At 47.1% G+C, this 12,574-nt stretch overlaps 1 protein-coding gene across 1 annotated transcript in view; it reads right to left on the bottom strand.

The window, feature by feature from the left end:
- Window positions 1-12,574, bottom strand: part of LOC109882759 (A disintegrin and metalloproteinase with thrombospondin motifs 12) — a 52,235-nt gene that overhangs the window by 12,052 nt on the left and 27,609 nt on the right. Inside the window, exons 5-18 of the mRNA XM_020474851.2 lie at window positions 11,882-11,975; window positions 11,684-11,767; window positions 10,946-11,070; window positions 10,611-10,760; window positions 10,329-10,472; window positions 9,920-10,064; window positions 9,736-9,828; window positions 9,466-9,611; window positions 9,158-9,327; window positions 8,779-8,912; window positions 7,965-8,085; window positions 4,851-5,095; window positions 4,589-4,730; window positions 4,101-4,227 (exon numbers count right to left, since the gene is read on the bottom strand). Of these exons, the coding sequence (XP_020330440.1) occupies window positions 4,101-4,227; window positions 4,589-4,730; window positions 4,851-5,095; window positions 7,965-8,085; window positions 8,779-8,912; window positions 9,158-9,327; window positions 9,466-9,611; window positions 9,736-9,828; window positions 9,920-10,064; window positions 10,329-10,472; window positions 10,611-10,760; window positions 10,946-11,070; window positions 11,684-11,767; window positions 11,882-11,975 (1,920 nt within the window). The remainder of the gene's footprint in view (window positions 1-4,100; window positions 4,228-4,588; window positions 4,731-4,850; window positions 5,096-7,964; window positions 8,086-8,778; window positions 8,913-9,157; window positions 9,328-9,465; window positions 9,612-9,735; window positions 9,829-9,919; window positions 10,065-10,328; window positions 10,473-10,610; window positions 10,761-10,945; window positions 11,071-11,683; window positions 11,768-11,881; window positions 11,976-12,574) is intronic.

Here is a 12,574-nt window from a genome sequence, read left to right on the forward strand (position 1 = left end):
AGATAACTAGTTGGAGCATTGATTGTCATGCTAACTGTCTTAGGACTGCCTGTTCTCCTGCCGTTTCCAGTCAGGTCAGTGCCTCTGCTCCTCCTGATTTGTCCCTGGTTCCAGAAACATATCACGAGTTGGGTGAAGTATTCAGTAAACAGAAGGCTCAGTCCCTTCCTCCCCACCGACCTTATGACTGTGCGATTAATCTGTTTCCTGGAGCCGCCTTTCCCAAGGGACGGTTATACAGTATCTCTCGACCTGAACGTGAGGCCTTGGAGACCTACATCAAGGAGTCTCTAGCTGCAAGTCTCATTCGGCCCTCGTCATCACCTCTGGGAGCAGGATTTTTTTTTTGTGAGCAAGAAGGATGGCTCTCTTCGACCGTGTATTGATTATCGGGGTTTGAATGATATTACGGTCAAGAACAAGTATCCCCTGCCCTTGATGAGCTCGGCTTTCGATTCTTTACAGGGTGCTACGGTTTTTACGAAGCTTGATTTACGTAATGCTTATCATTTGGTTCGGATCAAGGAGGGGGACGAGTGGTTGACTGGGTTCAATACTCCGATGGGACATTTCGAGTACCAGGTGATGCCGTTTGGACTGACCAACGCTTACCTGGTTGATATCCTCATCTTCTCGAAAAAGCTTTCTAGCCACGTTCAGCATGTCAAGCAGGTCCTGCAGCGGTTATTGGAGAACCGTCTGTTCGTGAAGGCTGAGAAGTGCGATTTTCACGCCCACACGACGTCCTTCCTCGGGTACATCATCTCCAGGGGAGAGATCAAGATGGACCAAGAGAAGGTTCGGGCGGTTCGGGATTGGGTCCAGCCCGGTACGAGATTGCAGCTCCAGAGATTCCTGGGGTTTGCAAATTTTTATCGGAGGTTTATCCGTGATTACAGCCGGGTGGCCGCCCCTTTAACTGTACTGACGTCTTGCACCAGAAAGTTCTGTTGGTCTCCTGAGGCAGACCGAGCATTTCTAGATTTGAAGAGCCGATTCACCAACGCCCCGATTCTCTCTCAACCTGACACTTCCCGTCAGTTCGTTGTGGAGGTGGATGCGTCTGATGTGGGGGTGGGCGCCATCCTGTCCCAGCGTAGCTCCACTGACGGTAAACTCCATCACTGCGCCTTCTACTCTTGTCGTCTTTCTCCAGCTGAAAGAAACTACGATGTGGGTAACCGGGAGCTTCTCGCTGTGAAGCTCGCCTTGGAGGAGTGGCGTCACTGGTTGGAGGGAGCGGAGCAACCGTTTGTGGTCTGGACTGACCACAAGAATCTGGCTTACGTGCAATCGGCTAAACGTCTCAACTCCCGTCAGGCCCGGTGGGCTTTGTTTTTTGGACGCTTCAATTTTTCCCTGACGTTCCGACCTGGGTCGAAGAACGGGAAGGCGGACGCCCTGTCCCGGATGTTCTCCAAGACGGAGGAGAGTGGGGCCAAGACTGAGACGATTCTTCCCCAGAACGTTGTCGTGGGAGCCGTTACGTGGAGGATTGAGGAGGAGGTGATGGCGGCTCTTCGGACACAGCCCGGGCCCGATAACGGTCCACCCGGTCGGTTGTTCGTGCCTGAGTCGGTTCGTTCTGCTGTCCTTCAGTGGTCCCACGCCAGCAAGATAGCTTGTCACCCTGGTGTTGCTCAGACTGTGGCGTTACTGCGCAGACGATTTTGGTGGCCTGCCATGGGAGAAGATACCCGGAGGTTTGTTGCCGCTTGTCCTGTTTGTGCGCAGAATAAGAGTACCAATCGGGCCAGCTCTGGGCTTCTTCACCCCCTACCTATTCCCCGGCGACCTTGGTCGCATCTGGCCCTGGATTTTGTCACGGGGTTGCCCTCTTCTGTTGGTAACACGGTTATTCTGACCATTGTGGATAGATTCAGCAAGTTTGCCCACTTTGTTCCCCTCTCCAAGCTGCCTTCTGCCACTGAGACGTCCGAGATCCTGGTTAGGGAGGTGTTCAGGGTCCACGGGTTGCCCTGTGACATTGTTTCTGACCGTGGTCCTCAGTTTACCTCTGCTGTCTGGAAGTCCTTCTGTTTGGCCATTGGAGCTACAGTCAGTCTCACATCTGGATTTCACCCCCAATCTAATGGTCAGGCGGAGAGAGCCAACCAGAAGATGGAGTCCACGCTGCGCTGTCTTGTTTCCTCTGATCCCACCTCTTGGTCCTCTCAATTACCCTGGGCCGAGTATGCTCATAATACTCTCCCTTCATCTGCCACTGGGATGTCTCCCTTCCAGTGCCTGTACGGTTACCAACCTCCCTTGTTTCCTTCTCAGGAGCGGGATCTCTCGGTTCCTTCTGTCCAGACCCACATTCGTCGTTGCCACCGCACCTGGCATCGGGCCAGGAAGGCCCTCCTTAAGGTTTCTGACCGGTATCAGATCCAGGCGAATCGTCGCCGTATTCCTGCCCCCGCTTATACCATTGGAGATAAGGTTTGGTTGGCTACACGGGATCTTCCTCTACGGACTGAGTCGAGGAAACTGTCACCGAAGTTCATTGGTCCGTTTGTAGTGGAGAAGATCATTAATCCTGTTGTGGTCCGACTCAAGTTGCCTGCTACACTAAGAGTACATCCCACCTTTCATGTCTCCTGCCTCAAGCCGGTTCTCCTCAGTCCTCTGTTGCCCCCTCATCCTCCTCCTCCTCGGATGATCGGAGGTGGTCCTGTCTACACGGTGCGCCGCATCATGGACTCCAGACGGCGGGGTCAAGGGTTCCAGTATTTAGTGGATTGGGAAGGATATGGTCCTGAGGAGAGGAGTTGGATTCCTCGGCGTCAGATCCTTGACGATGACCTGCTTCGTGACTTTTACCGCCTCCACACTGGCGCTCCGGGTAGTCCGCCCGGTGGCGTTCGTCGGAGGGGGGGTACTGTCACGAATCCCGTTTCCTGAGTCTGTTTTTTGCCAGTGTTCTGTCCTGGAGTGTTTTTTCCGGCGTCCTGGAACGCACCCTGTCTGGCTGCCGGGCAATGTAGCCAGTTGGGAGTTCTGATTACCCGCACCTGTATCCCATCAGCTATCTGCACACCTGGTCCTGATCATCATCTCTCCTCTTCATAAGCCCGGACCTGACAACCATTCCCTGCTGGATCGTTAGCCATGAACAGTATGTTGTGCCAGAGTGTCAGCCTCAAGTTGGATAGAATTTGTTTAGTTGTTTTTTTACGTATTGCTTGCCTTAATCTTACCTCCGTTTGTTCTGTCTTCAGTTACTCACCCGGATCATTTACCCTATTCCCGCCTGGTCGTCGGAGGATTCCGCTACCCCATTGGATCCACCTATTTACTCCCATCAACTCACCACCGCTGCCCGCTACGCCACCTGGATATATCTACTCATTCACTTGTAAATAAATACTCACCTTCTTCCTACTCTCCTTGTCCTGGTCTGCTTCTGGGTTCGATTTTGAAGAAACGTGACAGGTAGAGCCATGAATAAATATATAAACTGCGATATCTCTAGAGAATGAATCAGTGTAATCTTCCCGGATGTGGATAGGTGTCTATTTTCCTAAGTTCGCTAGTTGCTAGATCGCTCAACTTTTCCTGGATATGTACACCAAGTACATAGACTTTACTATCCACCCATTTCATCAGGAGGCCACATGGCAATTTAAAAGTTTATATCTTTTACAACCCATAATATAGTACACTTATCATAGTTGGGTTTGAGTCCAGAGAAACTGGAGAAATTATCCAGGTCCTCAATGAGGCCCTTCAAGGTTGAAGACTGAGGACTCAAGAGAATCACTTGAATCATCGGCGTACATTGATACTTTCGTCTCTAATCCATACATTTTTAGCCCCTTAATGTTATCATTAGATTTTTAAAGCTAACAGTTCATAATAAATAGGTATGGTGACAGAGGGCAACCTTGTTTAATGCCTCTTGACAATTCAAAGTTCTCAGAGAAGTAACCGTTATTTCATATTCTACATAAAGGATTGTTGTACATTACTTTTGCCCATGAGAGATTATCCATAGTTATTAACAATGTAACTGAGTTAGTGTTAATAACATAGTACTATAGTAGAAATAAGACAGGTGTTATAGAGTATTCGTCATAGTAATCAGGAAACTAAGGAACCTGGCGGGGCAGTCCATGTTCTTGCACTTGCGGTGTCGGTCCTCCGGGCGGCTCTCTTGGTCACAAAGAGCCTCATCGACCACGCCCACCTCCAACTCAAAACACCTGACAGGCTGCTGCTGCTCACCTGGACGTCACAGAACACAGGCAGGGAAAGTTTTCGGTAGATGCTAAGTGGGATCCGTGGGATGACCCTACCTTAAACCCTGACCTTAATCCCTACCTTTACCTAACCCTAACCTGTTAAATGTAAACTTCAATGGGGTTTGTGCGTCCCAAGCATCCCACTTAGCATATATAGCAAAAGGTTTCTGTCTGAATAATCACACTGTATGCTCTGACACTCAATACTGCTCAACTGTCTGATTAGAATGTAATAAGTCCAGACCATCAGATTCCAACATCCACAACTCTCAACATATGACAAGTTAACACAGGGACTAGAAATAAAAAGCATATCATAAGTTGTTTAAAAGACAACCCCTCACCAAGCCCACAGGTGGTGCTGCAGTCTGTCCAGGCCCCATGCCTCCACCTGTACTCTGACTTGATGACCTCATTTCCTGTCTGGCGGTTCCTCTTGATGGTGTACTCATACTTTATACCTGGATTCTTTTCCTGGTACAGCAACTGGACAACAGGAAACACACACTAAACGGTTAGGCTGTGTGTATCATATCTGAATCCTGATCTAGCTGGTCAATATCTAACTGGATTTTTTCATGTGTATAGTGTGTATGGTGTGTATACCTGGATCATGACTGGTTGTTTGGTGGGTCCAGGGGAGGTAAGGTTCTCCAGGTTTCCGCTGCGTTCGTAGTAGAAGGTAGTTCCGCCTGCCTTGTACTCTCCATTCCATTGGATGATGTACTCACCATTCAGGAAATACTCCTCTGACCCCTGACCCCGCAGAGCCAGAAAGTTCCCCGCCTCCTCCATTTCCTGGACCACAATGTCACGTGCCCCCTCTGGGATCACTCCCACGTCCACGTAGCCTGTGACAGGAGGAAGGAGAAGAAGGCAAATCAGTTGTGTTAGTGCTGGGCTGGAATAAAAGCCTGAAAACCCTGTGGGACCCTAAACCTACAATGGTATCAAAGCTAAAGAAATGAAATGCAAGCAGAGGCATGACAAATACACTGTTAAACACAGAATGAATCATGGTTGCAGGTCGCAACGTGGGAGAGGCCAGAGCTTACAGAGAGGCCACCATGGCAGCCAGCTATATGGTTACACCAACATCCAGACTTCCAGTCTCTCTGTGATCTTTAATAGAGGGTGGGAGAGTGGCGTGTGTGTGTGTGCCTTGGGTGGCGGGGTGGGGTAACCCTTTCTCTCGTCTGTAACAGTGTGTGTGGGAGGGCACTGCTCTGTTAGGGTCCCTGGTTTTTTAATAGTGTGTGGATGTGTGGGGGAGGTGTTGGTGTGTGTCTGTTTGTGAGGGTAAAGGGGGGGGGGGGAGCATTACTTTGGATCTCAGCTCTGCCCTTTGAAGTTTCATACATCTGAGCCGGAGGGTGTCTGTAAAAGGGCACTGGAGACACACACACACACACACACACACACACACACACACACACACACACACACACACACACACACACACACACACACACACACACACACACACACACACACACAAACACACACACACACACAGTGGATGTTTGGGAGGTAAGGTTGAGATCTGGGTCTGCATTCCAAACATAAAGCTCACTCCCTTCTCCCAGCCCTGGATGACTTGTCCTACCAGATATGAAGGGATCATGCGGCCAGCACTGGAATGGATCTGCCTACTACCTGCAGGTTGAAAGCTTATGTCCTGCAATTCTACACTTTTTGCCATGGGCAGAGAGAAAAATGTGCTGTTTTATAGCTCATCTAACGCTATTGTTCACATTTTGCCATGAGGCTGAGAGAACATTTTGCGGTTTTAAAGCTAATTTCATGCAATTATACACAATTCTATATGCTATCTGGGGGGCCCACAACCCAACCCGGGTCTAAGGGGTCAATTGGGGACTGGGCCCTCCAAAGTGCTGAGTGGAGTTGTCGCCATATATTCAATGCTTGAATAACATCTGAATGTGACATATGAGGAACAGCTGCTTGGAGATTTATTATAAATAAAAACGGTGACTTCAGGTGAAGGGGGCAGATCAGGAATCTTTGTTGGAATGTGGCCCTCACAATCAATTAAAATAAATAGAGCAAATAATCAGGGAATGATTCTATTCTGTCATGGATGATAATAATGAATACTGACATTTGGCGGTGTGCAAACATATGATCATAATCCTTTTCAGTTATTTTATTCTATTTTTTTGCAAACATTATGATCATCATTTTCACTATCATAAATCAGTTCATCTATTCATTTCATACCTGCTCCCAAAAAGGCTATTAAATTTGCATCTTTATTTACAAATCAAAACAAATGACATGGATGGACATTGACAGGAATAAAACCTAATATTGACACGGTTGTACAATTCTAATGCACCCTCACAGGGCAACTTTGATCCACATAGATACTATAATCATCAAGGCCACAGGGATTGGTGGAAGTCATTTTGGCATTCATGTAATGATGGCACTGAAGTGGACACATTGAGCGCAAATTTGGCATGCCAAAGCTTGTACTAATTACATACACCACCAACAAAGGTGATGGACACAATTTTGGATTTGAACTTTCCTGACTGGGACAATCACTCAGTACTGGAATCTAAAAGAAGTCCAGAAACCCTGGACATGTGAGTAGATGTGAGTGGCTTTTGACAACTCAGTAACTGAAAGTATGGGTGCACGTCCCACTGACAAGAGATTGCATGTGTGGTGTAACGTTACTCATTCAAATAACCCATGGAATGTCGTAATAAAATGACAGGGATTATATTAATTATAAGGATAATAGATTGAAGATAGTATAAACTGCTGATAGCCTCATATGGGAGCAGGTAGCACAAATCTATCGATTTGTGCTAATGCTAGCTAGGTAGGTTTTGACATTTTTTGTCGGGCCGTGCCAGTTCTAGCTAGGTGGCAGTCGCTGGCTAGAAATGGTGTGCGTGTGGTACAGATTCAAAGAAACCATCAGATTAAATCTCGGAATATAATTCATTATAGGGCTAATAGATTGAAATTGGTATCAATTGCGGATCTCCTCTCATCGGAGCAGGTAGCATTGTTAGTCTATGTTCGCTAGCTAGTTAGTGTCATATAGGTTCAATTGTATCACTTTCAAAATAGAATGATATGATACCAAGGTAAAAGGCAGTAAATGCTCCATTTACCTTGGTTTCACAGTAACTTCTTGCAGTTACTGCTAATATGACCCCCATTTTCTTCAAAAACACAATACAATAGAGGCAGGATACTAGTCCACATGATTAAGCATATATTTTATGTAGCGAAAATGACAACAACTAATTTTTCGACCATATGAGCAGTTACTGCCTTTTTGCTTGGTAGGACAGTATAGTAAGCTACAATAATGTCCTACTCTGAAGAGAACACCTATCAATCTATCTTTCTCTCTGGCTGTGAGGTCACGGAGGTCACTAGTGAGTCATTCTCTCAAAAATGTAGTTGTACTGGAGTCAGACAGTGAAATATGCCAAAGACAGCAAGACAAATAACTGTACACACACACACACACACACACACACACGGAGGGTAGCTGCCAAAAACAGCAGAACAGCTGTATACTCCCATACAGAGCGCTGCCATGACAACCACATGGCAACAACACAATGACAATCTTGTGACCAGTGCGTGAAGACGTTGTGGGAGATGTTTTGGGGGTATGAGAGGAGAGATGAGATCTCATGGAGATATTTAGGAAGGAGATAGGAGACTCACCGAAGCTATCCCCCCCATCGAAGGTCATCTGGACAGTCTCACAGGAGGAACCATCGCCCAGGCACACTCCACAACGATCCTCTACAGCGTTAGAGTCTATACCATAGTCACAGCCCACCTCCTACACACACAGGTCAAGAATGATGCATGCGTGCGCACACACACACACAGACACACACACACACACGGATAAGGTAAAGATTCAAGGTCATCAGATCAGGTACACACAGAGATACACAGACGGAAGGGAAAAAACGAACAGATTACCTCTCAACTCCAACAGGCATAGACCCTATCTTAAATCTATCTCAGGCCCAAATGCTCTCTACTTGCAGAGCCAGGACTTATGCTGCGGTCATAACATCTCGTAAATATGAGCATACGACTGGGAAAAAAAATCCCTCCAAATCGTAAATACTAGTGGAAAACTCATCTATCATCCCTGAGCGCCGACTTCTCCCACACGCTGACCTCTGACGTCACCTACTAAGGAAATGACCTCAGCAGTTAAATGCAACAACAAAACATTCTTTATAAAAAGCATAGTATTAATATGGTTTTAAACACTATCATTTGTTTACAAGCATGATAGCTGTACTTCTAGTTTATGGTTGAAGAGGCGTGTTTGCCATTAGCCAATCGGCATTTCTCAACAGGTTCAAAGAACGTGAATGCATCCAACTTGGATTTACGACTTCACAACTGGTAATTACCACATTCCCACATGGTTATGAAGGCAGCATAATACCTACTTTCTTCCACCCTCCCCTTTCCCCCCTTCCCTCTGTCTCTCTCTCTTACCCAGCCACACTACCTTGCACACTCCGTTGACACAGAGGCTTCTGGAGTTGTTGTTCATGAAGCAGGGAGTTCCATCTGTCACAGCATCCAGCATCTTCTCAGAGAAATGCTCATCCACAGGACGACAATGCAGCTCACACGGACTCGCTGGGCAAGGCACGGAAGAGATAAGAGATGGAACCAGGGAGGGGGGGTTGGATCAGTCGAAGTATTGAAAAGTTTAATTCCCTTTTCAGTTTTGGAATAGTATTGGAAATGCATGTATATGCTGCCCCCTGCTGCTAGATACATATAACCACAACTCTTGGAATGATGTCTGTGTATATATATATATGTGTGTGTGTCTCGGTGTGTTTACTGTGGTATGTGTGTGTGATGATTTTAGCTCTTACATAGGCTGGCCACAGGGACCCACTCGTAGAGTTCGTTCTGGTAGGCCACTGTGTCAAATTCACTACACAGCATTTCTCTGAAGGTGGGTTTGGCCTTTTGGCATGGTTTGGTGTTACAGATATGGTAACGCCTCCTCTCGCCTGTACAGTACTTCCCACCAAACTCTGGTCTGAGGGAAACAAAGGACCACACATTTGAATCAAATATGGAAAGACGGGAGGTGGAAAAAGGAGAAGAGGGAAGAGGAGATAGAGGAGAGAATAAGCGAGGATAGGAAAGGAGAGACAGATGTGGGATCAGTTCTTACTTGGGGTGGTTACACTCCCTGTGAGCAGACTGCACCCCGGCCCCACAGGTCCTGGAACAGTGAGACCAGCTACTCCACTGTCCCCAGTTCCCATTCACTGTCTCCGGTAGCTTCCCTATGATAACACAATCCCCTGAGATACACCACTGACAGAGAGAACACATACACACATAAGAGAGGACATTCTAAACACCATCGCAAACTTGCCAGTGAAACAGTGCCCCACAACACACACGTGTACAAACACACAGATACACAGTCTCAACCTACCTTCTCAGGGCCACAGCTAGTGCCATCTATGGGGGAGTCCAGTTTAGAACGGCAGGACCCATTCACTGAACACCACAGGATCTGGCACACATTCTAGAAGGAAGACAAACCCAGGCTAAGTAAGTTCCCATCCAGACTAGGAAGTGCTGGTGGTGGTGTGTATGTGTGTGTGTGTGTAACTCACGTCGATTTCGTGGCAGTAGGTGGCATTGGGGCCGTACTGTAGTTGACACTGATGCTGTGTGGTGTAGCGGACCCCCAGACGGGCCAGTGGGGTGGTCAGATCCTTCTTCGAGGGACGGTCGTCCAGACAGAAGCCCCAACCACGACTAGGGAATCAGAGAGAATCACCTCATCCACGTTAGCATCAACAAACTACACAGAGGTGAGAGGGTGAGACAAAGAGAAGGAGAGAGAGAGAGGAAGAGAGAAAGATAGAGAGAGACAGACAGACAGGGAGGGAGAGAGCCAGACAGACAGCAGACAGGGAGAGAGACAGACAGACAGACAGCAGACAGGGAGAGAAAGAGACAGACAGACAGCAGACAGGGAGAGAAAGAGACAGACAGACAGGGAGAGAGACAGACACTCACTCTAGGAAGCGTGTGATGTAGTCTTTAGAGCAGGAGGACCAGGTAAGTGGGGAGGTGTCGTACATTAGCTGTCTGGACATGATGAAGGGGTGTCTGCCGTCCAGCTCACAGTCATTCCCCTGACCATCATGGTGGATCCCAAAGCTGAGGAAAACAAAGACGAGAAGGTCCTTTTGAATTTGACCTATCGAAGCAATAGGCTTAGATAAGAAAATAATTCTTAGACAGTCTTGACTTAGATCGAAGTAGAAATGGGTAATAAACACACACACAGCCACAAACCTGTGTCCCAGCTCGTGTGCAACGGTGAAGGCTACAGGTAGTCCTGAGTCTTCGTTGATGTTGCAGCTACGGTGAGGCTGGCACATCCCTGACAGATGGGACAGACCAAGGGTCTCACACGGCTCGTTGAGCCCTGCACAGATGTCCTTCCTGATGGTCAAAATTCACACACACACACACACACACACACACACACACACACACACACACACACACACACACACACACACACACACACACACACACACACACAGGGACCTTAGCATCGTCATACACAATCCACAGTTGTACAGTGTAGTGTATGGGTGTACATGTGCGTACGGCTGCAGTCTTGCCTGGTGACCAGCACTGCCACGTCGTGGTGAGCAGGGTGTGTGTCACTTAGTGGGTTGAGTTTCTTCTGCCAGGCACAGAAACTGGCCAGAGAGGTGTCTGCATGGTGGATGATCTTCAGCCCTTTCTAAAGTAGACAACATGAACAACACCATCATCATAGAGGCACAGATAAAAGGCAACACAACACATCAGCTGAAGACTTGGATGTTTGAGTTGTTTTTGATAGTGTGCATTTCCATTTGAGTCATTCAGCAGACACTGTTGTCCAGAGCGTCTTACAAGAACAATTAGGGTTAAGTGCCTTGCTTAAGGGCACATAAAACATAATTTTTTTCTAGTCAGTTAATGGATTTGAACCAGCGAACTTTCGGGTTACTGGCCCAAAGCTTTTAATTGCAAGGCTACCTGCCACCCTGGTGCACTCCTCTTATATGAATTATGTAAATCCTAGAAATGTAGGATTATATGTCAACAGACATATGCTGAGTTCTAATTTGCTAACTGGCTAGCAAACCTAGCTGGCTAAAAACCTGGTAACTTGCCCAGTACGGTTTAAGAAAGCACTGGAAGAAAGAAAAGGGGCTGGATAGCTAGCTCAAAAGATGGGATTCCAAAAGACCTAATACATTTTTCTGGTGCACCTATAGGCTACCGTTTGGTGCTCCTAACTTTTTTTTTGTTGCCAATGAAAAGAGCCTTCATCGTATGTCCGGGTTAACGTGAAGTGTTGATTTTACCTCCTCGCCCTGCAGGAGGATCAGGCGGACCAAGGTGATGTGGATGGCATTTCCTATACTGGCATCATGGAATATCCCTGCCACCTGACACAGACAGACACACACACACACACACTGCTGTCATGACATGACACTGTTGCTGTGTATATGTCTTGTGTGGACGGAGTGTCAGGTAAAGGGTTGACCCTCCCTATTCACCATGTTCATGATGGTGAAGATGTAAGACTCAACGTTGTCACTGCCGTGGTAGTCGATCAGTTTAGTGTCTGCCACCACCATGGTCTCTACCCACCTTCAAACAGGACAGAGAAACACAAAGAAAGAGAGGTTGATTTCAGTTACAGACGATTATCAAATCAAATCTAACAACAGGTAGACCTTACGGTAAAATACTTACTTACAAGCCATTAACCAACAATGCAGTTTTAAGAAAAATACCTAAAAATATAATAAATGAAAAGTAACAAATAATTAAAGAGTAGCAGTAAAATAACAATGGCGAGGCTATATACAGGGGGTACCGGTACAGAGTCAATGTGCGGAGGCACCGGTTAGTCAAGGTAATTGAGGTAATATATACACATGGGTAGGGTTATTAAAGTGACTATGCATAGATAATAACAGAGAGTAGATGCAGCATAAAAGGGGTAAGGGGGGGGGGGGCAATGCAAATAGTCTGGTTAGCTATTTGATTAGATGTTCAGTAGTCTTATGGCTTGGGGGTAGAAGCTGTTGAGAAGCCTCTTGGTCCTAGACTTGGCGCTCCGGTACTGCTTGCCGTGCGGTAGCAGAGAGAACAGTCTATGACTAGGGTGGCTGGAGTCTTCGACAATTTTTAGGGCCTTCCTCTGACACAGCCTGGTATAGAGGTCCTGGATGGCAGGAAGCTTG

The sequence above is a fragment of the Oncorhynchus kisutch genome, linkage group LG3 (genome assembly GCF_002021735.2).
Source record: "Oncorhynchus kisutch isolate 150728-3 linkage group LG3, Okis_V2, whole genome shotgun sequence".
In the NCBI taxonomy this organism is placed as follows: domain Eukaryota; kingdom Metazoa; phylum Chordata; class Actinopteri; order Salmoniformes; family Salmonidae; genus Oncorhynchus; species Oncorhynchus kisutch.